General features: G+C 39.5%; 1 protein-coding gene across 1 annotated transcript in view; it reads left to right on the top strand.

Annotated features, from left to right (window-relative positions):
- Window positions 1-3,780: 3,780 nt before the first annotated feature.
- Window positions 3,781-27,225, top strand: part of gli2a (GLI family zinc finger 2a) — an 82,650-nt gene continuing 59,205 nt past the window's right edge. Inside the window, exon 1 of the mRNA XM_088930410.1 lies at window positions 3,781-3,915. Within this exon, the coding sequence (XP_088786536.1) occupies window positions 3,801-3,915 (115 nt within the window). The 5' untranslated portion in view covers window positions 3,781-3,800. The remainder of the gene's footprint in view (window positions 3,916-27,225) is intronic.

Here is a 27,225-nt window from a genome sequence, read left to right as displayed (position 1 = left end):
GTACAGTACTGTGACACATTCCGTCAGAAAGTTCATAACAATGACAGGAAACGATCCAGCCTTGCTAAAACAGACCGTGATGTAGATGTCAGAGTGAGAATCTGCAAAAGAACAAGCAGGGGTTAATTCTGTGCTGCGAGGTAGAAAGAAAGAATCACAATATTTTCTTGTTTCTTTCTCCTTTCTAGCAAGGGAATTAACCCCCACTTGTGACTTGGAGCATCAACAACACAACACAACACAACACAAATTGGGGCCTGTTTTGTGACCTCATACAAACGGGGCTCCAGGAGGAGCCTAACTAAATCATAATGACTTCGAAACGCTCAGAGGTGACCGAAGGAGACTAAATGTTTTGTCAAAAAAAGCAGTCTTGGTCATCTTTGAAAAAGTACAGAAAGGGTGCGGCCATCCCTCTCCCTGTCCCAGTTCCATCTTTGTGTGAGCATCGTGGGCAGCAGTATACGGCAGAATGAAGAAGTGCCGTATGACTGTGCTGTGTAACATAAGGGAAGAGTTCGAGGTGTTTCAGCCCATTTTCTTAGCATCTTGTTTGAAGTAAATATTGCGAATTGCGTGCCAGTGACAGAATGGAAAGGACTTCAGTCTTGGCTGTGGAAAAGTGAAACAGATGCCTCCTAACCCTGTTAGCTACCCACTTCTAATCGGCTTACCTTGGCAGGAGTACGGGCGACTGGCTTCACAGAGAGGGTGTCAGGACTGCTCCTCCTCTGCGTTTCAGCCAGGCTGCAGTACTGCGTGAACAGCACATTTTGAGTAATATGGTGATAGCTTCTGCATAAATGTGTGTTCATTTGTGTGGCCATGCAACCTCGGAATGCTAAGCTTTAGGAGGGAAAATCACGCTACCATTGAAAAGCAAGTTTAGGCACAAGTTAGATGACTGTAGGGCTGTCGGGTGTTAAATGATTGTACATTATAAGTTATAATGTATTAAACATTATAATGATAACTTATCTTTTTGTGAAAGGAACATGTTTAGAAGTGACCCAGTTACACAGTTACTTCAGTTTTTGAGAGAAAAACACAACAAAACCTTGAACACTGGACTGTTGCATGTGAAATGTTTACTTTCAAACTAAGGATTTAGTTCTTAAGAGTAAAGCAAAGCTTAACGCTTCAAACTTTTGATATGACATACTGTATTAAACACACCTAGTCCTGTCCCACACTGATGGGTTTCCCACGCCGGTGTCCGGCAGCAGAACCAGAGCAGTCCCGGCCTATGTTTAAAATAACCTTGTCATCTCTCTTGTAATGTCAATTAGCTCTCCAAACTCGCCTGCGAGCCGTCTGAAGTAGCGAATGTATGACCCTACGTCCTCAGGATTACTTACGCAAAACATCACACACCTAAAATGTCACTTAAAAAAATAAAAGGGAAATGTCTAGGAAGCGTTACTTCATTCAAAACGCTCGCCTAACACGATAAAATCCTACTGTAGTTTTGTCAGATGTAAACTTTTTTTTTTTCACCGCTGTACTGTAGATCTTTCTTGTCTCTTATCGTTGCTTTTCTGTCAGGCATGAACATGGTTTTGGGAGTGTAGGTTTCTTTTTTGTGTGTTAAAACTGCGAGCTCCCCAGCGAGTGAAAAGCTGTGCATGGAGGGTAGTTCACAGAGAAGATGCTCGCAGCTGTAACGGCCCGCCGTGGAAATTAGGGTACGTCTTCGTTTTAAAAAATGACTCCCACGTATTACGCACTATTGCGTACGACATACATACTTACCTATGAGTTGGGCAGCAAAGTTCAGCGCGGCTCTCATCTGTACGGTTGGTGTAGAGCTGTCATGAGCCGAGGAGATCCGTCACCTCGCACGCTGCTCCCGCAGGTACAGGGCGCGTCTGAGGCACAACGTCCAACACACACCGCTGACCGCTGCCTTTGTTCAACATATTGGAAAAACACGAATGAACTACGGGTTGGCGAGCGGAATACCAAACGGATAACACGCATTTTAAAGTTTGCGTTTTCTTTTTTTTTTTCCTAATTAAAAAAAGAGCAAAATGATCAGAATTGAATCAACTCTGAACGTACAGTACTGTGCTCAAAGACTTAATCGTCTGACTTCATGGAAGCGCGTGGCTTCAAGGTGCAGATTCACGGAGTAAACGCTCGCGGAAAGGAATGCGCTTGTAGATAAAGCTTTTAATTCATGAATTTCCTTCTGAAATATAACTGATACTGTTCATTGGGAAAGCAGGGGGTTTCGTTTTCCATTGTAAAGCTAAAACTTCACACCACAATCTTCCGCATGTCTGTCTCTGTACCTGTAGCTGTGTTTATACTGAGGACGTTCTGTTTATCCCAACCCTTGACAGCAATACGAGAAAAACTGAAAAACCTGTCAGTTCTGTTGCTTTTATTGCGCTTTATTTCAGGTTATGATCCAAATACAAGCCGTTTTAAACACGCAAAGAGAGAGCGAGGATTCTTCTGAGGTAACAAAATAAGTTTTACTTGCTCCGTGCTGCAGTCTCAATGAAAGGGGGAGAAAACACACAAAGCTGAGAAAATCCACTTAAAGTTATATACAAAACTAAGCCCCCTTTGAAATGAAAAGTAAACGGAGCCTGCAATGCTGGGGTAACAGAACAGGCCCTGGAATGGTGTTTTCTTTCAGGCGAAAACCGCCACTTGTTTGCGCTGCACCAAGGATAATCTTGTACAGTAGGTTCCACAAAGTTAAACAGCCGGCCTGCTGCCAAGTCGGCATCTAGTTAGATGAGGATGCAAACATGTTAATAGACGTGGTGGAAGATCGACAGGCTGGGTCTTGTTCCGTTAATTGCTTTGTGGCATTTTGCACATGCCTTCTTGTTTAATTAAATACCTGGTTGGATCTGGGTTCTCTCAGATATGTCACATTAAAATTGAGCTGAATCGGGGGATGTTGTTTCTCGGGTAATTTTGAATACTAAGGAGTGGGGAGCTTAATGTACTGTAGGAAGTTTCACTTAATGAAAAAATGTTATCTGTTATAAGTGTGCTGTTTTTGCCTGCAAGTTTTAGGTTTTTTTTTGTCCAAAGTTATGTATAGTCTCTTTGTCTCTTTGGTCTCCTAGGGGGTATAATTGATGTTGTTCTAGTATAAGGTTTGGCAGTGTGACTTAAGGAACTGTTTCATTATCTGACTTGTACTTTTAAAACTTGTACTTTTTGCGTCTCCAGGATCTCCTAGCTGATGCAGTAAATGTGAAAATCGTGCAGTTTGTGGATACAATGTCCTTACTTTTCTTTTTCAAAACAATTAAAAACCTTCCAATTACTGTTGCAAAGTACTTTTATATCTGCAGTGGGCAATACAGGTGTGATTTTGGATTTGTACAAAATATTCCTTATTATTACCGAACTCTTCTTTACTCTGGAGTGCTTACCTTTACCATGCTGTCGGTCTGTTAACGTGAAGTCAGTCCCAACACGTTCAAATTGTTTTCATCACAACGGACGATGACATTGGCAGCTCCCTCTACTGGCTCCAGTGAGCAGTTCCTCTTCTCCTCTCTCCTGTGTAAGGAGTCCCAGGCACACTGATGCTCCAAGGCCCTGTTTTCGAACGTGTTCTTTAGGCAGCATTTGAGTAAACCAATTAAAATTGCTTACTTTTAACAAACGCAGATGTCTCTCTTCCTTCCGAAGCTTATTTGCAATGCTGCAAACAAAACCTTAGAGCACTAGTTCCCACTGTTTCGGCCAGCATGTGATTTATCTTCAACTTGGCTATTTCCTTCTGTTTTGTGCAGGTCTTTCTCACTGCTGAGGTATCGTCATCCACGATGGAGACTTCAGCTCCGACTACGGCAGAGAAGAAAGATGCCAAAGGAGCAAGCATAGAAGGAAATGGCTTCCCAGAGCTGAGCAAAAAGCCCTCCCCTTCAGCCATAGCAAGAGGTAAGGTACATCGGTGTCTTAGAACTAGGACTTCTTCCTTTCTGTTTTTAATTTTTTTTCCCCACTTCATTATTTGTGAGGTGTACCAAGGCTCAGAGCAGCTGACCCTTTGCCTGAAGCATGAGTGTCAATGTCATTCACAGGAGGGTTGTGCCTCATAGCCAGCCAGCAAAGACTGTAAAAGAAACGCCAGCTTGATATTTAATGACACAACCTAAATATGTGTAAAAAATACATCCAAATCAGGATGCTCATGCTTTATCTCAGGAGACACTGGCCTGACAGTTGTGCCTTTAAGCAGATGTAGCTTACACTGCAGAACTGATGAGGATTATTATTTATATTAGGTGATAAAGTGGAGCATTGTGCTTAGATTTGCCATTTTTATTTCCAGTCGTCCACAGGCAGTGCCACCAAATTGTTCTGTTCGTTTGCAGTTTTTCAGCGAACTATGTTCACACCACCGTTCGCTTGCTCCAGCAATACCAACTTCCCCTGAACTACAGTACATAAAATGCAAGACTTCACAGTATCTGCCTTCTCCTGCTGATTGTACAGCTGGAATGGACTTGGTTGGGAAACCTCAGCTAAGAGTTCGGGGGGACTGTGGTGGAATGAATAAGTGTTTAAAACAAAAAGTTTGGAGCTGTAACATTTTTAGAGGTGTGTTTATTTTGATACCAATCAAAACTAATTGGCACTTGTCCAATAAGAGTATAAAGACAGATGTTTTATACATCTGTATATAGTTGTATCTGTTGTAGATGTTTAAGAGATGTCAGTGAGTGTATGATGAAAGAATTGTGTAATGAGATTTAAAGACCTTGTTCTTACCTCTGGAGTATAAAAAGTAATAAATTACTTAAAACAGCTAGTAGTGGAGTATGCTGTGGATGGGCACTGACACAGAGTCCTTACAAGATTGACAAAGATGCTGACTGAAGGATACCTTTGAAATGGTAATCTGACTTCTGATATCACGGCCTTTTATAGTTTAATGAAGAGCTTGGTGGCCTGCCATGATATAGTAATAGTCATTAATTGTTTATTAGAGCAGTGGGTGAAATGGGACATCTAGTACTCACACTTATTATACCCAGAAATGAATCTTTCAAAACTTTTTTTAACTGTTCAGTAAAATTCTGTTTTTGTTTGTACACGATCTTTTAATAAAGACAATTAATATGTATACATATTAGAACACTGAATTATTAGTCATACTTGGTGACAGATCAGAGAATCATGCAGGAAGGTCTAATTATTTTTCATTTGTGTACATGGAGGGGCATTAATTACTGCTTGCATGTCATTCTTTATCTGCATCTAATGATCACTGTTCACTTGCTTCAGGATTTCCAGCACCTCTGGATCTACATCAGTTGTAATTATACTGTATGTGTGTAGCTTTCGGACACAGTTCTCAGAAATCAGGATGCAGTGGTGCAATTACAAAAAATTAAAAGTAATAACAAGTGGCTGTAATCTTTTGTAATCTTTTCAGTTATGTTTTTTTATACAAATCTAAAGTTACATTTCCTTTTTTCTACAGAACTTGTGCTTGTCCAGTAAGAGTAAAAAAAAAACAGAGAGAATGCATGTTTAAGAGATGTCAGTGAGTGTATGATGAAAGAATTGTATAATAGGATTTAAAGACCTTGTTCTTACCTCCAGAGTATAAAAAGTAATAAATTACTTAAAACAGCTAGTAGTGGAGTGGACTGTGGGTGAGTGACATGTAGTCCATATGAGATTGATAAAGATGCTGACTGAAGGATACCTTTGAAATGGTAATCTGACTTCTGATATCATGGACTTTTGTAGTTTAATGAAGAGCTTGGTGGCCTGCCATGATATAGTAATAGTCATTAATTGTTTATTAGAGCAGTGGGTGAAATGGGACATCTGTTACCCACACAGGCTACTCATTCCCAAACAATCTTGCAATTTTTCTGGGTGAAATATACTGAGGCATGAATAAAATGCAACGCAAATGGATTTAATCCAGTGCTATAAACATAGATTTTAAACAGCATGACAGGAAACATGAACATAATAACAGATAAAAGAAAGACAGTAAGCTTTTAGCATGAAATGAGACTTAATATCAGAATGAAAACATTCCAAAGCCACTATGGGGAACAATCCAGTTGATCACTGATTGTGGCCGTGTTGAAGCACAGACCTGATCAGCCTCTGGAGAGATGGCTGTGGGATGTTCTGCTACTCGTCCTATGCAGCTGCAGACAGCTGGGGAACGTTGCCCAGTCATACTTGTCTCCTCTCAGTAGCATTAGAGAGCTGGTCCCGGGTGTTCTTGGAAGTTATGCCTCTGCCAAATCATTTCTGGATCTGCCGATCCAGATGCAAAACTGCAGGGTCAAAAGCGCTGTTGGACTTCACCAATGAATTGCTGAGCAGTGAGGAAACCCTCAGTCTGCACCAAACGGACTCTTGTGGTAAAGGAGTTTTCTCTGGTTGGTTTGGACAAAGCAACAGTCAGCATTCTGTCCACAGACAACCTTCCTAAAGGTCTGCCAAGAATAAAATAGCATTGAGCTGCGAATAAAATACTCTCCTCACGTTCTCCGCTGCCACTTCCACACAAAATAAACACAAGAAGGTTTATAAGTGAGAGTAGACAGTTTCGCTCATCCAGCTTGTCTGGTGGCTAGCAGCTGAGGGTTGTGAGGATCTCTTGAAGAAGCCAGGGTTTTTACTGCAACAGCATTTCTGGAAGCTTATCCCAGAGTCCCCAAACCCTCTGATATTCTCTGACCTATACAAAACATTGATTTGTATCACTGAGCTCTTCATCCTCTGAGCATGTTAATGACATTTAGCGCCACCCGTAGGGGAATGCTGGTCACAGTCCACCAGGGACTTGACCCAGACTCGCACCTTTTGACATCTGGATGGTAGAGCCCAGCCTTTACCAGTTGAGCCACTCAGATGGTCCCCGTTCTGTCTCCTTGGATTTTCTCGTGTCGCAGCTCCGGCATCCTGGAAAGCGTCTGGCACGTTGATTGGACAGATATGATGGTCCTGAGCTGGTGTGGTGACCCCTCTGCCTTCCAGGGCATGACCTGCTCTTCACGGTCATGGGTTTCATGGCTTCTCATGTTGTAGCTGAACATCTCATTTCTGGGCAGCTTCTCTTGCAGTCAGGCTGCCTTCAGTCCTGAAGATTGTGTCTCGTACAGGGACAGCGTGTCTTTACGGTAATGCAATTTATACCTCTTCTTATTCACTCACTCCAGACAGTTCTTACTCAATTCAGAAAGAAAACATTGAGCACCTAGCATTTAAAGAGATCCCAAGCCGTGAGCTCAGTACTTCGTCATCCTAAGGAACAATGATACTCCAACCTATTTATTCCTTGTTTAAGATATTATATGAATATATGAATGAAGATATGAATGAATGCTTTGGATATAAAAGGTCCATAAAGTAATGCTTTAATTTGTTCAATAGATTTGCAAAGGTAAATTATTCTATACTTACAAGTTAATATCTGAATCAATTGTATTGAAAATGTAAGTCAGTTTTTCATTCTAACTTATAATAATGGAGATTCTTGTTGTTCTTAATAAATACCATTTTATAGGACTCAAAAATATATTGAATGACTATTGGTTGAAATAAAGAAGTAGTTGAATGGCATGAATTATATTCTTTTTAGAAAGTTAGCTTTTGTTGTGCTTAATTCTTGGAAGATTGTTTTTGTCTCAAGATATGTCAAAACATTTTCACCTGTGGAGTGTTGCAGAATTTTCTTAGGGTTGTTTATTTTGCATGTTATGTTCAAGGTAACAGTTTCTCATGGGGAAAGAGAGAACTGTGGTCCACTTAGAGAGCAGTGTGCGACAATGCATGTAATAAGTGGGAAAGTTAAATAGGACGTCCTACTTTTGAATCACATTGGAGTGGCATTAATCCTTTTTAATGATGACAGTTTCCACCCAAGTCTGCAATTTCTCATAATGAATTTCAACTATAATTATCATTTTTAATAGACAACAGGCCCCAACTTCCCTGTTTTCTTGTAAATAAAATGCACTTTAATTTGAAGTTCAGAAAAAAAAAACTTAGACAGACTGAAGTCTTGGTTTGGTGAAATTAAGACCCTAGCAATGTGTTCTGTAATAAGGAAATGTAGGGAACACTTCAGTGTGCTTATTGTGCAGTGAGGCTGTGTTATGTGCATTGAGGTGTTACCGAAACATGGAGTTTAAGGAAAAAAAGTTAAAATTCAGTACGAATTCTTTTTGTTGTCATCTGTTTTAAATTCTGTATATACTGTAGCAGTTCCTTTTTGCCCAAAGGAGACTTTAATGCCGAGAAAGAAAAGCAGCTGTGAAACATTGTTTTCTCATCCCAAAGCATGTGGAAGTAGCTGCCATTAAAAAAAAAAAATAATCCTAAAGAATTTAGGTAATCTGTGGGATTCTGCAATTGATTTACAGGAATCAGTATTATAAATTCAGTGAGCTTTGCATGCTATTACACTAATCAGAAAAAGAAAGATAAACATGTTTAAATCATATGTCTGAACATGCCAAGTGCCACGGCTTTAAATTAGACTATTGAACCTTCAGTGTCTGAGGAAAGAGCCCTCTATATCAGTTTTAAAACACTAAAATTTAAAAGGCTTTACTGAAAACTTTGTGCTAATGTACTGCAGTACGATACATTTCTAGAGTGCTACTTCTTCGTTGGAGTTTGACAGTCTTGCTTTAAAGTTTATGAAAGCACCTCTCTTCAGCTCTCCACTTTCGTGGCCTGCATTCCACTTCCTTATGGTTTTTACTGTCAAACTGGCAAAGGTTTTACGGTATGAAATTGTCTGTGATATAGATAGCATGGGAGTCTGTCTGTCAAGTACTCGGTGCTAAAGGCAAGCAGCCTGTTCTGTTTTTCATTACAGGGGATGTGTAGGAGACTTATGCAATTGCATGTTGAGATGAAGGAGGTCACAGCAAACATCTGACCCAGGCCAGTTTCACACTGGCATGTGCAGCACACCTAGGGAAGAGATTAGAGCAGAGGGTAACTTCATGTGTTTGTTTGTTTTTTTTATGGAATCCACCAGGAGGAGTTCTTTTCCTAAAGCCCACGCTAAAACTTCTGGTTTCCCTTGTCATCTTAAAAATATCTGGGCTCGCGATGAGAATGAAAAGCTGTCTGCACCAACTATCAAGGAAAGGTGAACTGTAACTGGCTTAACAGGATATGAGTTTTAAAATGTCAAAAAATTCTCTTTTTTTCTGGCAAATATGTGGAAGGAACATTCAATAAACTGTATTTTTGTTTCTAAAATTTATTTTGTAAAGTGCCTTTAAAAGCAATTATATCAATGCACTGTACTCCTTCTGTAGAAGTATATCCATATTCAGAAGTACTACACTATAGCTGACTTAACCATATATTCCAAATATATTAACTTTATTTGGAAAGATACGTACAATCTTTTTCTTTTAACATAAGAATTCTTACAGATGAGAGGAGGCCATTCAGCCCATGTAGTATGCATCTTACGTAGTTAAGCAGTTAATTCATGTTGGGATTATACAGCTGTTTCTTGACAGAAACCAGGCTATCGGCTTCAACAATATGGCTGGTCTGCTTGTTCCACACTCCCACAGCCCTTTGAGTAAAGAATTGCCTCCTATTCTTATTTTTAAATGCACCTCCAAATAGTTTACTTGTGCCCTCTGGTTTGTGTGTCACATCATTCTGAAGAAATCAGTATTATTGCCCTAGAGAAATTTGAATACTTGTATAAATTAATCAGAATAATCTTTTCAATTCAAGACTAAAAAAGATCGGTTCCTTTAGCCTGTCAGGGTAAGACATTTAAGCTCAGGAATGTTTCTGGTGGCTCTTCTCCGGACTGATTCAAGAGCAGAAGTATCTTTTGTATAACATGGTGACCAATCTCATACATAGTATTCAGAATGAGGCCTTACAAGTGCATTATACAATTTTAACATAGCATCTCTCCATTTAAATTTTGTGCTTTCAACTACAGTATATATCATAACATTTTGTTTTTAATTGCTTTGCCAACTTACTGTGTGCGTTACTTTCTTGTTCATTGTTTCGGCTAGCAGCTGGATGATAATTGTGAACCCTTCGGCTTGTTCACACAACAGAACCTAATCATCACCATTTTAGCTCCTACTGGCTGATTGCAAAGCTGTGAAACACAATACTCTGGTAGGACAGGACATACAGTAAAAACCAGAAGGCATTTAATACGCACAGCAGTGAGTGTCGACTAATCAATATCATTTCAAGTGCAGCCTGTGTCATTTTGACAATTGATTATTTCTCTATACAGAAAAAGAAGAAAAAAGACACCAACCAAGACCTTGCTGATGTTTATTGGAACATCACAATCTGGTTTTGTCTAACAGCATCTCCAGAAATGCACATGCACCACTTAATAACATCATCCTAATGGAAAGCGTCTGCCTGAAGATGTAGACAGCGTAATCAGTTCCTACAATAATGCGCATTATTATTCGGCTTAAGCCCGGAGATAGGTGAACATGTGGGATAGGCTGAAGGAAAATGACTGCCTGCTGAAGTGGCAAAGTCCTTGACCTCAGGAAATATGGCAGCAGGTCTAAGCTCTTCACAGCCATTGTTAATATACAGCCCTGTTAGAGTAGTTTATTGTCAGCATGTAGTTTACAATTGGCTCTGGAATTCTGTCACTTAAGTCATGCCCACCGCGGTGAAAACCAGCCAGCTCTATTAAGTCATTGCTATTTTACATTCCTGTCCACTGTTATTTATTTGCAACAATTTCCTCTCTATCAAAGGACACAGCTAATGCAGAGTTTTAATATGTTATTTACACATAAAAACAAGCTATTTACAGCTCTGTATTTGCAGAAAGGAGAATGAATGGGGTGCTGCTTCCTCCGATCTGTTATATCACAGTTTAACAATCTGGATTGCTAATAGAACCATTTATCATGGGGCAGTCATTTATTTTGTGTTAGCAGGCAGGGTCCTGTTCCCAATGGTCTATGGAAATGGAGTGCATATAATGAACTCAAGTAAGTCACTTTGTTTAAAAGTGAAAACAATGTTAGAGTCAATTAAAACGGCACCAGGTGCACGCTGTCTTCCTTTTATCTTTCACAGCTGTATGAAATCCCCCCTTTTTGTATATTCTGTCTTTTCCCTTTGCTTTCCTTTTTTGAGGATGGTGTGAACTGTGCCGCAGAACCGGGACCGTCTAGAACTCTTCCCTGTCGGATCGCACTGATGGGCTGCTAGCTATTAAAAGAGCAGCCAAACACACATGGACTCTCGTGGTGTTAATTAATTTAAATGGGAGCCTTTATTTCTTCTGACAGCGTGCATCTGTCTGACCGGACAGGGTGTAACTGAAAGCCTTGTGTTGGTGCACACTGATACATTTCACAGCGTAAAGGACTTACAAAAGTATTTTATTCAGCCTTTTGAAGACAAAATAAAAGGATTTGTGTTGAATGTCTGCCATTTTGGGCAATAGGGCCGTCGCGCATTTTTGTCTGAATTAAAACAATTCTATCAACTGCAAAAGTTGTACCTGGGAAGCAGAATATATTTTTATCTAAACTTCTCAGTGTCCAGGCCTCTTGCAGAGGCAGCATCACAGCTGTGCAGGTAGCAATATTATCACTTTTATTTCCCCTGTGGTTTTTAAATAGGTGATTTCCAGGAGATCAAGAAGGAAAAGGACCAGTAACATGTATACAATATTTCTCTGTTTTTATTAGAATAAGTGGAGGAGTCTTCTTAAGTTAGATAAAGGGTTAATATTTTATTCTTCCCCTTCTTTCCCAGTAACTAAAATAGGCCAGTGGAGCTGTGTTAGTAATGATTTGATTAACTAGGTTTAGTGGCCCATCACATACATCTTGCTGAAAGTGAGTTTGTCATGCGGTGGTAGATTGATGTTGTGCAGTAAGCGCCGTTGCTTTCTAGAGACAAATTTCAGCTGAGTTTGGCGTTCTCTCCAGGGGGATGCAAGGTACTTAGCACCTCCCAGTCTGCCCCCAGGACAGAGTGAGAGACCTGAAAAGGCTTTATGTTTTAGAGGAAGGGGAGAAAATGGAAAAGGGGATCTTTCACTGTCAGTCTCCTGCTTTCAAGGGTGCAAAGTGACCACACTTGTATAAAAAGGAATACTGTAGGATATTTCTATTGACAAGGCTGGAGCTCTCTGTGAAAACTGTGACTAATAATCATTGGTGCATAACTGTATCTGTGCTGTAAAATCCTGACGTAACCAACAGTTCGGATTAAGTCGTTATTATGAATAGAATTGAATGTGCTGAAAGATGCTTGTGGTCAGTGCACAAGCTTCCTCCTACAATGAACTGGCTGTGCTATGTGTGTTCCCAGTTACTCCACCAATAGCAGGACAGTCTGTTCCTTGCATCAGATTCGATGCCTGGACAATTACAGTGTGAGCAGATGGATGGAGAAGGGACAGTCTGTGTAAATAGATTTTTAAGAGGAGTGAGTTAGCGATAAGGACAGTTTCTTTATCACTCTGATGAAGTCCTCTCAGTGACAGAAAATAATTGATAGGGTTTTGATATGAGCTACACAGCTGCACACGAAAAGCACAGGGAGTGCTCTCGGGGTCAGATGGTGGCAGAGAAAAATGTTCCCAAAAAAGCTCTGCATCCACCATACACTGTACAAGGATTGGGACTAATCTTCCTGAGAACAGATTTTTTTTTCCTCAGTGAGGCCTCTCTCCGCCTAGTTCTGCACGCTGTGGAGAATAAGGCTGTACTTCTCTCAAAGTCAGTGGCTTTGAGGGGGGTGGGGGGTATTTATAGTCCAATAAGCCATTAGGAAATATTAGGAAAACAATAACAAATACAAAAAGGCACTCAGTCAAATGAAGGTTAGTAGAGCTGTAATGTTGGAAAAGTGATGCTTCCTTTTCAAACAAAGAAGATAAATTTAACAAGGTAGTGCAGTTCAGAAAATGTATAAATCCTTGTTGTAATTAATGTGCAATATAATATTACACTTTCCAGTAAATACCGGTAGAACAAAGTAAGTGAACTGTTTTATTGTCTGCTGTTTGTTTAATATCTACTTTTCTGCTGTTTTGGTATATTTATGTCTTTGTCAAAACAAATTGTGTAAAGGTTCCTTACTATGCAGCTATACACTTGTGTTGGTTAAAATATATAGTGTCCATAAAGTTATTTTTGTTATTACTTAATTTGTGAAATTTTCCTCATTGGTATACATTTCTTTATTATTGGTATACATTAATTCTATAGACCACATCGTTTTTTTTAGAAACAGAAAGACCAAACATCAACCTTTTGTTTGCTGCTGTACTCTTATACATACGCTACTTTGAAAAGTCTTAAACACTTTAATCCTGATAGGTATGCACATTGTAGGATATAAACTTGTTTTTAACTATATGGATGTCTAGAGAGAAACACCTTACAATAAGTCAGTTATATCTGAATTGTAAAAAGGATTAGATACTACAACACTTCATACCAGCTATTCAAGAATAGTTTACTAAACTGAGATCTGTTTTCTGAAGAATGAGATCAGTGTGGCTTAAAGATTGTTAAATGACGGGCTGGGTTTCTTCTCACCTAAAGCAGGTTGTGAAAGCACCAGTCAAAGTTGTTGTAATAGTCAAAAACCCTGTGGAGGCTTAGAGTCAGTTGTTGATGTTTCTCTATTTTTTAACACTTTTGCTCAAAAGTGTGTGTCTATATGCTGAAAGGCCACAAATGCTATTAGTTTTTAATACTCATTTGTAGCAGTTTTTAATGCCTCTCAGTGGATATATAATTATAGATATACATTAAACAACACACACACAGCTGGTCATTTCACAGACGTGTCTTCCCTGTAGGTATTCATGGGGGAAATCATTAATTCTATAGACTATCAAATGTTTCATGTCAGTGTATCAATAAATGTCTGTATGAATGGATACTTGAGAACTGTGCTGATTACAGGAAGGCCTATTGACTGAGATGATCTTCCCATCATTAGTACTGCCACACTGTATCTGGAACTGGCTCCTGTCCTGTAACAGGGAGAGAGAGTGTTCCATCTTCCCCACATGGAAACACTCATGAAGCAAGAAATAATATGAGTAATAGGATTCATGCTTATATTAATTTATGCGGCTTTATAAACATTTAGGTTGACAGCTTTCCAAGATGCCCCTTTCTATTCATCTTGGATTTCACTGGCAAACATGACGAGGTTTTTAAGAGGGACGCACAGAAAAATCAGAGCAAAGTTTTCTTCTTAACTCTTTATTTTTAGGTGGCTGATTGCAGCGTAAAGTCAAACTGAAAGTCACTGAAGAACACAGGCTTTGAAGGGAAGTGGCCTAGATACTACCGATTAAAATGAGTCACCTGGGTTTTCATTTTTTGAAGTGAGTTTTTAAAAAAAAGCAGGGTGTTGTTTTAAACATTGTAGTTATCGAGTGACAGTTTACAGAACTGGTGTAAGTAAGGAGATAAGATTATTCTTTTTTTTTAATAAAAAAGTTGCTTTGTGCTAAATAAAGGAGTGTTCTTTAAAAGCATTGAAGGGTATTTTGAGCCATTAAATGAGCTACAGCTGTGAAATAAAATTATATGAAAATGTTTACTTTTCATTATTTCCCCCCAACAAAACGAGCACCTCTTTTCAGACAGAATTATTGTATTAATTTTGGATTAGGAACATTCTATTCTATTGTCCTGTTGGGTATGGTGATGTGTAGTTTTCAAGCGCACATTGCAAAGGATAAAAAAGTGCAGTGAGGACTTATTGTATCTCTAGTTCTTCTGGCAAACAAGTTGCATTTTGTTCATTCAAAATCAGTGAAACAGAAATGCCTTTGAATGTCCAGGACATGCACGATTCCAAAATGTGGATCGCATGACAATAAAATACAAAGAATGTTATCTTTTGCTGTTGGAACTTTCTGGTGAGACTTCAACGCTATGAGTAAGGAAATAATAAAGTAAGCTTTGGGCAATGTCTGAACCATAAATCTCTGAAAACCGGGGGCAATCGTATCTACAGGGCCCAAAAACAACATGTGACATCCTAACGATTTATGAGCACTGTGAGAAAAGCAGAATGCCTTACAAAGATGTTCTGGGACTGGCTAAATGGCTTCCTTCCATATTTTTTTCAACGAACAAAATCTATTCCCATTGCGTCACGCTGCTCTGGCTCATTTTGGGCTTTGAAAGTTAACTTTGAATTCATTGATAGGCTGAAAGACAGCACTGTGGTGGTTTTCGTTTGGACTGTTTCCTTGCTCACCCTTTTCCATATGACTCCAGGTTTGCTTAGTCTTAGGTTCCGGAATAAGAAAGATGGGAGTCTGGGATGTCTGGGTGCCAAGAATCACCATATGGGGCATTGGTTGTTAATACAAGTTACAGTCTTTGACAATGTTAGTTTACAGTCTGATGTTTCAACAACCGGCCTTGTGAAGTTAAATAAGAAATGAGAATGGCACTGAGAAGACAATTTGAAAAATACCATATCACAGTAAAAGAATATATGTACGTTTAAGAACTGTGTACCTCTATGTGTTACATACTGTACACACAAAAAGCGCTCATTGTGTCGTACCCATGTTTTTTAATGAGGTATAGAGAACATGTATTTTTTCCAAGATTATGAAAACACGTAAAGTGTGTATCATTGTAAGATGTGATGCAACGGTCAATGTGATGTAGTTTATCCGTGACAAGACGTGCATGCCTGGAGTAATCAAAGCATTAAATTAGCTTCACGAAAATAGAAAGGACAATATACATCCTGATGCACCATATTGAGCATGTCTTCCAAAGCACAATTAAAATTAAGTGGCTGTGTCCTTTATTGTGTGCAAAAGAATGTAAACACGTTCTGCAGGTCTTTGATATAAACTGTGGCTAAGAAGCAAAAACGTTTTGCTCTGATTTACTTGCACTAATATTTAATTTTCTCGCTTGCTGTGATTGCTTAACATGTATAAAGTGAACCCAAATGCAGATTACGTCAGAATAGAAATTTCGGAGGCTCCCCTTCACTGCTGCTAGTGTGCGTCTTGGGTTTGAAGAACTTTATTATTTGCTAGAACTTGAAACATTAAAAAATGAGCAGCAAACATTAAAAGAAGTTTAGAGATTTTGTTTTTCCTTGCAATCCAACTGCTGAATCTGGCAGAGTTAAGTATGTTGTGGCTTCGTTACATTCAGCAAGAAAATTGATTCCCGTCGACTGCAAAAATCCCCTCAGGGACTTCATTTGCCGGTAATTACAGATCTAAGCTTGGATTAGTAATACAGTCTACCCTACAGTATTGTTTATCAGCAATTAACTTAATTATTGAGAACTAGAAACAACAGCTTTCCAAAGCTAGCCAATTACCAGCACCTGTAGCAAAACGCAGCATACTTCATTATGCTGAAAGCCATTTTCAATACTGGCAAATGATATAATCTTAATAAAATAACATACTCAAAAACCTAATAGCAAAAATTGGTTTTAATTATTACGTCTGCAATCAAACACAATGTAGCTGCTTTGAAAGCAGTGTGAAGCGGAGATCTTGAAAAGTTACAATGCTTCTCACAGACTTGACGTTACTGTGCAATTAGTGAGTTGTGTGGTGCTTGGTTTTAAAGTAGATGGAAGGGTGCTGACCCCAGCAGTCTTCACTGGAAACTCTCCAAGACAGGGCCAGACGCTGGCTGAGAGAGCAAGCATCCAGCAGAATAAGCAAGAAATGTTTAAAGTTTAAAAACGCGTGACCTAGAACAACAAATGAAAGTGTTTATCCACAAATATCATATTGTTCTATGTGAGGTTTATAAAACTTATTTTTAGCCATATTCTTTCACTCTAAGATTTGTCTTCAGAGGTAAATTGAAGCAAAGGAAACAAACTAAAGACTGCTTGTAGCCTGTTAAACCCTGTACTGTACAACTCGTCCTTTAGTACTATAATTAGCATTTTACTCTGCTAGTAAGTACAGTATAATTACTCATTTATTTCCAAATAGGCCCATATAATGTTTAGCAATGCTTCAAGAAACAAGTGAGCAGCATTTAAAAAAATAAACTTACGGCAAATTTCAAGCCTAGGATTTGACAAAAGGATTCACTGAAGGTAGAGGATGGGATTTTAACAGAAAGTTAAATGGGGATTTAACCGCCAAACCATGCATATTCAATAAGACCCTTTCACAGACTTGCAAGTTGATTTTTTTATGCCAGGTTTTTTTTATTTTTTCGAGATGAGCACACCAAGAGAATTTTGACAAAGGCCATTTAGTCTCGCATTCTTAGACATTAAGACTGTCTTAGGTTAGGTATTGCTTGGTAATTAATGGTAACATGTTCTTGGATTTGTATAGTACTTTTCATCCCAAATAATTCCAAAATGCATCAGGCGTGGAATTCATCAATCCAGGCCCCACCTGGGTGACACGTGGTGGCCATTGTGCTCTAGCATTCCCACGCAGCAGGTCAGGTGTAGGTGTGAGAAATGACTTCACCAGCTGAGTTAAGGGGGTGCTTTATTTAGGCAAGATTTTGCAAGCCCAGAGCAGACTTTAGACAGTACACTGGGATTAACACATCTCTTTTGCACAGTGCCCATGAGTTCTTTAATAACTAAGGGCTTTTAATAAGTCAGGGCTTTTGTCTTATGTCTCATTTAAAGGACAGCACTTCCTATGGTGCTGTTTTCTGACATGGGAGATTGGATTGCCGGTACGAACAGCACTTCTAGTAGTGACCTGTTTTTCTTTGGAGTTCTCCGATCCCAGCACTAACTGGACCCGGTCCTGCTTAGCAAGAGCTTTGACAAGATCAGGCTAGATGGCAGTGTTTACATTGACCATTTGTTTTGTTTTTTCAGAGAAAAAAAAACAAGCAAATAGCTTCTACATTATACAGTTAGTGATTTCAAGAAATAGAGTACTGGACAGCTGAGAGAGCATGTTCGGTCTGTCTTGTAAACCTGAAACAACAAGCCTGATTGATCTGGGTGTACACACATTTGTCTTGTCAGCCATCATTAATGAGAAGGGTTCATTCCAGCAGGACTCTGGACAATGCAGTGACAGATTACTGTAATAATACCACACCCACCTTAGTAGATCAACTAAGCACCGCCTCTCTTTCAGCTTAGTGCCTGTTCTCTCATTGTGGGCTAGGGCTTGATCTAAACACTCTTAAAGAGATTCAGATTTAAACTCCTCATATATCCAGGCGATTATGGTGTCATCTTTGGCTCATTGTATGCTAGCTGCACAGGGGTATCATTACACAATGACAAACCATTGCTCACAGCATCTCCAGGCCTGGTAAAAGTTTATAGGTAGACATTTTGAACCCACATGCACTTAGAAGGATTTTGTAAGAGCATGCCATGTGCTTACTTTGTAACTTCTGTGTGGCCTACAAGCGGTTTCGGAGACTAAGCCAGAAACCAATAATCTCTCCTTTAGGAAATTCAGAAAGTATGTACTTTCCAAAAATATGAGATTGAAGCAACATTTTTCCTTCCTGACAAGACTTTTCATGTGATGCCAAATACTTTTACAGTGCTGGCCATTGTTTGCGGTTTTATTATGGACTTGTAATGATTCAGTATACCTAGTGTCCTATAAGCACACATACTAAATAAATTAATATTATAATTAGATAAAAATTAGTTCAGTGGATAAACATAGGATTCTCTGTTCAATACATCTTAGTAGCTGTTAACATCTAAACATATACTGTTAGATCTCCCTTAAGGCCAGCATCAATGCAACGTAAATGATAGGATCTGTTGCAAAGAAATATGGTTTAAACTGAGTTTTACCGCAAATGAAAAGGTGCATGGTAGTGTGAACTAAAACCCAATATTATTATGCAGGCCCTTTTATGTGGTTGGGTAACTCCTTGCAATGCAAAATATGTGTGCGCATTCTTGGCACCAGCTACAAAGATCTGTGGGGATGTCCTGTTGCTGCAGATAGAGACTTGTCCTGCACTACAAATCTGACTTTGTTGACTCCCTGCCAAACAAGCCAACATCTGTCTCTCCTGTTTGTAGGACCCTAGAGCTCCATGCACAAAGTAATACAACCTCCTCGCTTTTTTCTGATCTATGCTTGAGAGAATTTAAATAAAAACAGAACATGATTTAATGAGCTAGGCATTGTTTAACATGCTGAGACATGGAATGGCAAAATATGTCCTTATAAAAAAGAAGTACCTGTGCAATGCTATAAGAGTTTTATAAGATATTCCCTCAATAGTGATGTACAAATCTACAATGTTTTTCTGTTTCCAACTAATCTACAGACTCCACCTCAGGACTGCTGTGTTTTTTCTCAAGGGTCTTTGTAACTACAAATGGGATTTGATTTAGTGTTCAGGAAGTACAGCCTCTTGTTTGAACAAAAAAGGCCTGAAGGGTGTTATTTTATTCCTTGCTCAGAGCTCTCTCCAAGCAGACAGATGCAGTTGTCTCATTACATTAGATACTAGGAAAAACTTTTGAAGGCGGGATTTAGATTAATATAAATGAGAGATTTGAGGTAACATGGAGCACTTAGCTGTTGCATAGTTTTTTCTAAAATATTGTTATAAGATCCAGACAGGGACTTCATTATTCCTAATTGTGTCAATATTTGAGCCAGTACAAAAGTCAGGGCAATGAATGGGCATGTCTGAGAAAAAAATGTTGCAGAGTGAAAAGCTTAAATTCTGGTGTTATTTTTCAGATTTGATATTCACATGGAGGGAACAGCACAGTGGTGGAGTTATTAACAATCCGGTTTAAGATCCAGGGCTTGATTCCAGCATGGGTATCCTTCAGTGTGGAGTTTGCATGTTCGCATCAACCGACATGGGGTTTCTCCTGGTGCTCCTAGATTAATTGCCCTTGTGTGGTTCTGACTAGATTTCCATGCTTCTTGGGCAGAAGGCTGGCCAACCCAGTACTGTAGAGTACTGCAGTGGGTAGGGGCTCTGGACTCCCAATGGAAAAGTCAGGGGCTCACATCCACGGAAGAGTGCTACTGTTCCAAACTTGAGCAAGCTACTTCAAGTGGTGTCAATATAATACACAGCTGTATAAATGCATGCAAATGTTCGTCGCTCTGGATAAAATCATCCAACTAAATGAATACTAATATTCACAAAGCTCACTTGCCGAGCGGCACTTTTTTAGCTTCTGTTCAGTCTCTTTAAACATACACAGTTGCTGGATGCATAACTTTGGTGACTGCCATTTGTCTCATTTAAATTTTTAGAGGAGAAGCTTTCTAAATCCCCATTATTCTGCCCAGCACAATTGTGGTTAAAGGAAAGATTAAGCCGGTGCTGAGATTCCCATGACACAAAAGACTCCTTTTATTTTGCATGAGAACTGGGGGAGAAACAATTGAACTGTAATGTTTTAGTTCAATTTCAACAAAACAATAATTTTGGGTGTACTCGTTTTAAGAGAGCTTATGCAATATTCTCTTGGAAAGGGCACAATCCCTTAATTAATTTTAATAAGTCTGTCTGTATCCTCTGACATATAATAGATGTCTGTTTCCAAAAGGCAGCACTTGCTTCTACCTGAGACTTGTTATTAAACATCCTGCCCTTGCTTGGGAGCTGAGATATGTTTTCACAGGAAATTTCTCACAGTTGTTAGTGACAGCGTGGTAATTCACGTACAGAGGGATGGGCTTTGGTCTTCCCTGAAGTCGGGACTAATTTTTGTTGCCTCTGGAAGCTCTGATGCCTCCTGAGTCAACCATGATACCAGGTCCAGAAACCTCACAGCTGCTAGTCCATCTCACCTAGACTGCATAACCAGCAGCACAGAATCACGCAAACAGGGCTGCCTTCAATATCTGATTGTTGCTTGAACGCTCGCAGAAGTGTTTTATTAACTGGGATGCAGCATGAACTGCATTGTTTGTTTGTGCCAAGCGGTTAACCCTGAAGACACACAGGATGGTGTACAGAGTTAGCCCTGCTTCTTTGCACTCTGTTTATGTGTTTTTTATTTACAGTGATCAATATACAGTACTGTAGATCTTTAACAAACACCTTGATTGGCTATAATAACTGCATAGAACTGCAGACATCCATCCTTAGCTTTGAAGCCTGAGCACAGAATACAGAACCCTGCACAGGTTTCTGTGCACTTTTGTGGTAGAATGTTTTTTTAAGTACGATAGGAATGTTTTCTGTGTTCATTAGTGTTTGGCGGAGAGTCTGGGCAGCAGCCAATTAATGCTATGCTTCAGGTAATATTTCCTTCCGTCCGTTGGGCCTCACCCTGCTCAATGAGACATTGAGGCGTCTGGTGCACCAGTGAGCTCTAGAATGATCTGTAGTTGGCAAGAAAAAAAAAGAAAACCCTTCACGTCTGGCCTAGTCTAGGTGATCAGAAAGGAATCGATTCAGCTACAGTGCACCTCATTCATTCTGACTCCTCTCCCTCACAAACAGTCGTATAGTTTTTTCCATCTTTACGTTAGATGCAATAAGCTAAAAGCAGAACACATTTACCACTGCCAATTGTCAGATATTCCTAAAACTACCATTTTAGTGTATTATAACCATTAAGTTTTAACAAGATGAAGAGAGATCTGAAGTTAGTGAGGAATTAACTAACTCTTCCATCTGGGCATGGGCTAACAAGCCATCAGTGAACTACACAATGACCACCGATTGCAAAGACCGTACCTTTACCTAAAAAACATACATACTGTACATGTACGTTCCTTACCAGTACGTGTAGGGGCACAAAAGAGATTTTAAACGTAGAAACATAGATAACACTGTTTCTCTAGCTTAGGCAGAAACATGGAGTAGCAGAGGTACTGGAACTACATAATCTCCGCTAGAATTGGGAATAAAAAATATGGAATCCAACATCTGCATACTGCATAAAAAAAGGGGAACCTTTTTTTTTTTCAAAAGAATGTTGATCTGCCAGGTCTTACACTTACCGTACAGATTTTCACATGGCAGAGGTCTGGGACATTGTGAAAAGCAGAAACCGAGGAATTTATTAAACACTTCTGCTGGTAATTGACTGAAAGAAGCCAGCTGGCATGAAGTGGGCAGGAGGAAATGTTGGAGAAGCTTCATGTGGGCCTGTTTGTGATTCAGTCTGCCCAGGAGAGGAGAAGAAAGCACCTGAGTGCTGAGAGGGGCAAAGCCTTACCCTTAAAGTGGAGGGACTGGCTGAGTGATGACTGGTCAGTGCCAGTCTGTACTGCCTCGACCAGGGCTCCACAGAGAGATCCCTAACACCTAAATCTATTTAATTCCTGCAGCTTTGGTTGTCCATCATAATGACACATGATTTTCTAAAGGATTTGCTATTAGTTAGCAGCATACAACTTTCTCCCTGGGGTACCAGCTACTCACCGAGAGGAAAATGTAGACTCGGTGTAGCAATTTGTCTTTCTTTATATATTTATTACAAGAACAAATGAGTTATTACAGGTAGATCTGATATTACAATAAATTAGATCCTGCCGCAGCGACACCATTTGGGAACATTTGTTATTTCTAGTCACTGTGTCCATTGCGCAAGGATGAAAATTAAGTGGACTTCAAAGGGTCTTTCTTTGAGTGCACATTTTTGAAACCACTTTCTTCTCTCTTTTTTTCTGCACCAGCATTGCAGGAGCACAGAGAATAAAGCTAACTTTCTAGCAAACAAAAGCAGGTTTGATACAATATTGAAGTTGAAGTGAATGCTACAAAATCTGCCGTTTTTACTGCTCTGTTTTTTCGTTCTTTTAAGCGAGGAGTGTGGTGTGTGACAAAGTCCTTACATCTCTCATTGGTTGAAAACACTGTACACATCTCTGTACAACTTGTTTCACACTGCAAAATGTGCAGTAATAATCTTTTCATCTACAGTGCAGATAGATTATATTAATCTCTTTCTGTGTGATTAACAAGGCAAGAAACTCTTACAGATTGAGAACATTTTGTTAAAATCCCAGCTCATAGGACACTCAGTTATTCTTTGGTCTACTTAAATATTCATCTAACTTCATAAAATACCTCAATTTAACTTTCCTTCTTTTTGTATAGTACACCATAGTGCTGTTTTGCTTGTCATTACTGTTACTCTTTGTGTGTGGGAATGTTCTTCACAACTTGTGTGAGTCAGAATGTGCTTGTGGACCAATTATAGGGTTTGGAAAACAAAATGAAATGCTTACTTGATTACTGACCTATGAGTGTCAAGAACAAGAAAGCTGACCGTCACATAATAAGAAAGATAACTGTTTTTTGATTGTGTGGTCAGCTTCATTACTAATATATTTTTTTAATTTAAAACCACTGTAAGAAAATCATGCCTTCACATGGTTGTCTGTTTATATGCACTTGTTTTACGTACCTAGTGGTTGAAATCATGTAAGGTGACTTTGGTATTCCATCAGTACTTTTATGGACAAAATAGTATTCATTTTTTTTAACATAACCCATTGCCTTTCAAAGAGACTCTCACCTGTATCAGCAGTGTTCCTTGGCACCCTTAAACACTACAGTATTCTGCAAGAGCAGTTTTTTTCCTGTTTGCAATTGTGACGTAAAACCTCCTGAAGGATGTCTGTCTTCATGAAAGCAAAGACGTTAATGATTCCTTAAAAGCAAGTCTTCATTTCATTGTGAGAAGGAAGTGGATTTTTTTTTCCTTTTTGGTAAACGTCACTTGATAAGCTGTATTTGATTTGTTACAGTTTATTGGATTTTGAATTGCTTTGTTGTTATACAGTAGATATGCCTCCTGCCTACTGTATCATTTTAGTCTGACATTTTCTGCAGTGTAGTGCAGCTGGAAATACCTCTGTGATTTCATGTGTTTCTCAGTAGTTTGGAGTTTCACTGACATCTCACTGAAAGGGATCAATAGCTATAGTGTTAGAATACATATAAACCTGTCACTGCTTTGCCAAATGCTTGCCAACTGCCTCTCTTCAAAGAAGTTGACACGTCAGGTCCTACAGGGGTGATCAGTTTGCTGCAAACCACAGACATCTACCAGCCATTCCTTATGAAAGATCTGCTTCTAAAAGAAGCCTTTTGTGCTTTTTCCTTGAGGGACTTGTGTAGTTTGAATCATGATTTTCCATTTGACCGTCTGAGCCCACGTCACTGATGCTAGCACAATTAATTTGTTTTTCAAAAGCACACAACCCTTGCAGCGCTGAGTCCTGAAAGGGTCTGTCATTAACTGGGAAGTACGAATCAAGAGAGGAGCACTAACCCGCTGCCTTCTTCAGTACAATGCTGCGTATGGCACAAGTGGCTCCATCTGAAACCTGAAGCCCAATCATGGAGAAAAAAGGAAGGATTGATCTGTTTGCACACGCAGCTTGGCAACTTCAACAGTGTCCTGAATGAAGCCTGAAAAGTGCCTTTGTATGAACATTAAGCACTCATTTTTAAAGAAGTGAGTGATGTTCCTTTTTTAGTGCCAAGAATGTTTCAGTGTGTGGTGCCCATGGTCCACACTAAAAATTATCCATATAACATCTATAACACATGTATTTTTATAAAGACATTTCTATAAATGTCAGTGCAAAATGGGACAGGACCCTTCTTTGACGTCCACAGAAATGGTACACAATAAAGTACTGTACAATAAACCTAAAGGTAGACTTAATCATTCCACTAATAAGGCATCTCCATCAGATTGTGATCATTTGTGATTGTGATCATTTGTTTAGATCCATTTCTTAAAATTGTCTTTTTGAATCATGAAAAACATCCATTTTCCTATATATATTGCTCTTCATCCCAATGCTCTGTGGTCAGTTGTACCCACTAATGACACAATATCTACAGTATATCTCTGGGGATGGCTGTTTTCAGTAGACTTAAAATAAAATAACAGACCTGTCAGTTCCATATTCTGGAGCTAGGTTTAACAACATATTTCAATGTTCAACACCTGACTTTATTAAAAATCCCATTGAAATCTGTTTTACATTAAAGCAGTTGTCACCAACTTCAGAATTCAGGTGAACTGCTAAGGTCCTCTGTTAGATTATGTGCATTGCAGGCTGACTCTTCTTTAGAAGTCTGCACAGCGAACTGTGTTCATGTTTTTGTATTACAACCATGGGGTTTTGATTCCCAAATTACTGTAATCATTACACTGGGCTGAGCATAATTGTTAGCCTCTATCAAGGCTATAGTTTAGGATTACACACAGCTGAGATTGGGAGTTGTATTTTGAGTCTTAATTAGAAAACCTACACTTTCTCTTTTTAAAAACATTGCTTACATTAAGGCTTTTTTGGGAAGAGATTTGATTACACTTCAATCAATCTTAGTCTTAAGAGCATGGCCTGGTGGAAAAGCTGATCATTGCTGTCTGTTCTTTTCATGTTCCCTTGCATCCAAATAAAACCAAACAATACAAAAAGTCTGTTTCTTGTTTCTTCTGTACTCTGTGATTTAAAGGGCTATTAGCAATGCACAAATTACTGGTGCTATAAACATCTCAGTTGTATTCGGGGAAAAAAAAAGCTTATAATTAAGTAAATCAGGCCATGCCATGAACACGTCAGCAGAAACTGGGGTCAAAATTGGTTTTTAAATTCTGAGAACAATAATTTTCATTTAGCCGTCTACAGTCATTTCTCTAATTGAACTAGGCACTAATGATCTAATTAGTTAATTAATATGTCTAAAATGATGTGTTACTGTATTGTGCTGTAATGAGTCTTAACTTTGCTGAGACACTAAGCATTTATGTGTTCGATTTTCATTGTTAGGCACTGACCATTCTCTTCTGAACAGAAGTAAAACCCAGAAACTAATTTAGTGCAACAGACCGATGACATAAGAGTGCAAAATTAAAATGCAATCCAGTCTGTTCTCTGGAGGTCTCCATTGGACCCAGAACTGGATAACACGGTCATAGTTTTTATTGTAACAGATTTTGTTTTTTAGTGTCTCAAATTCCCTGTGTGATAAACCCAGCAGTCTACACAAAGCCAACCTGCAGCAAAATGCAGTGAAATAAAGATCACATCTTTATTTCACTCTATAATATTGCATCCTTAATTCGCTGCACTGCACTGGAATTTCATTACGTTGTTTTGCACATACAGTAAAATGACATCATGACCCCATTTCAGGCTCCCTCTTTACTAATGTACTGTTAGAAACTCCCGTCTGCAACCTGAGTAGCCTTTCTTAATTGAAGTACCTACCTGCAGTAATTATAAGAAAAGTATGCTGTAACTGGTGGTAAATCATAGTAATGTGCCTATACTGACATCCGTCTCCTACACCTTGATGAATTATACTCGGCTGCAAACCTCCATAGTGCTTGAACCTTTCTGCCTGTTCGGCGCTTTTGGGGAAAGAGGGGGGCGGCAGAGGGAGTCATGTGTCTGATGTATTTCTTTACTCGATGTGTACCGTTTTCTCGGCCGTTTCAAAAGCTGGGGGAAACCTCAGTCCATTCTGCCCAGTAATGAAAGTTGTGGGTTGGAGTTTAATTGTGTACACTGCTGTCATTGTTCGGCAAGCCCTTTCCCCAGCGAGCTCTTTATTATTAAACAGAGCCCTGTTTGCCCGGTTTTGTCTGGGCCCCCAGTTCGCATTCAGCTGCCTGAATTGGAGAGGTCGGGAGGTGCCCTTCTTGGGGAAACGCTCAAGGGCCATCTCGGCAGACTCTCAAGTGGGAAGGAAACGCGGCACAAGTGTTTGTCCAAGCAGCTCAAGTCTCCTTAGGCTCTTTAGGCCACGCTAAGATCAATATTACAGTTTGCTGAGGGGCTCTGGGCGTGTAGGCGCAGTCACATCCCGTCTTGTCTGACATATCCAGGCTTGTGTGCCAAGGAGACTTCAGCTGTGTGTGAACAAGGACGGGGGAGTTCGGAGGCTACCCTTAATGTTTAGAAGACGAAGACACATCTGCAATATGGTCTGGGCACGATTAAAGTAAAAATTACAGCCATGGGTCTACGCTTGATTCACGGCGGTGATGCTCCTAGCATCACACAGAGACCCAAACCAGCACCCATCCAGCATGCTCTCCATGTGGTCACCCGACCCAGTGAGGTCAGCACCTGTCCAGCGGGATGCACCCCAGGCATGTCGTGTCTACAGGTAGTGCCCAAACAGTGTGAGGGTCCTGCATTCACTGCGAAACACAAGTCCTCTACATTTCAGTGACGATGGGCCGCAGTTAATTATGAATCCCCCCTCTGAAATATTCTGGATGGGTGTAATAGTATTGAAGAATATATTTTAATATAGGTCAAGTATA

This window comes from Atractosteus spatula, chromosome 13, assembly GCF_055471065.1.
Source record: "Atractosteus spatula isolate fAtrSpa1 chromosome 13, fAtrSpa1.hap1, whole genome shotgun sequence".
NCBI lineage: Eukaryota > Metazoa > Chordata > Actinopteri > Semionotiformes > Lepisosteidae > Atractosteus > Atractosteus spatula.
This window is presented reverse-complemented; position numbering and strand designations above follow the sequence as displayed.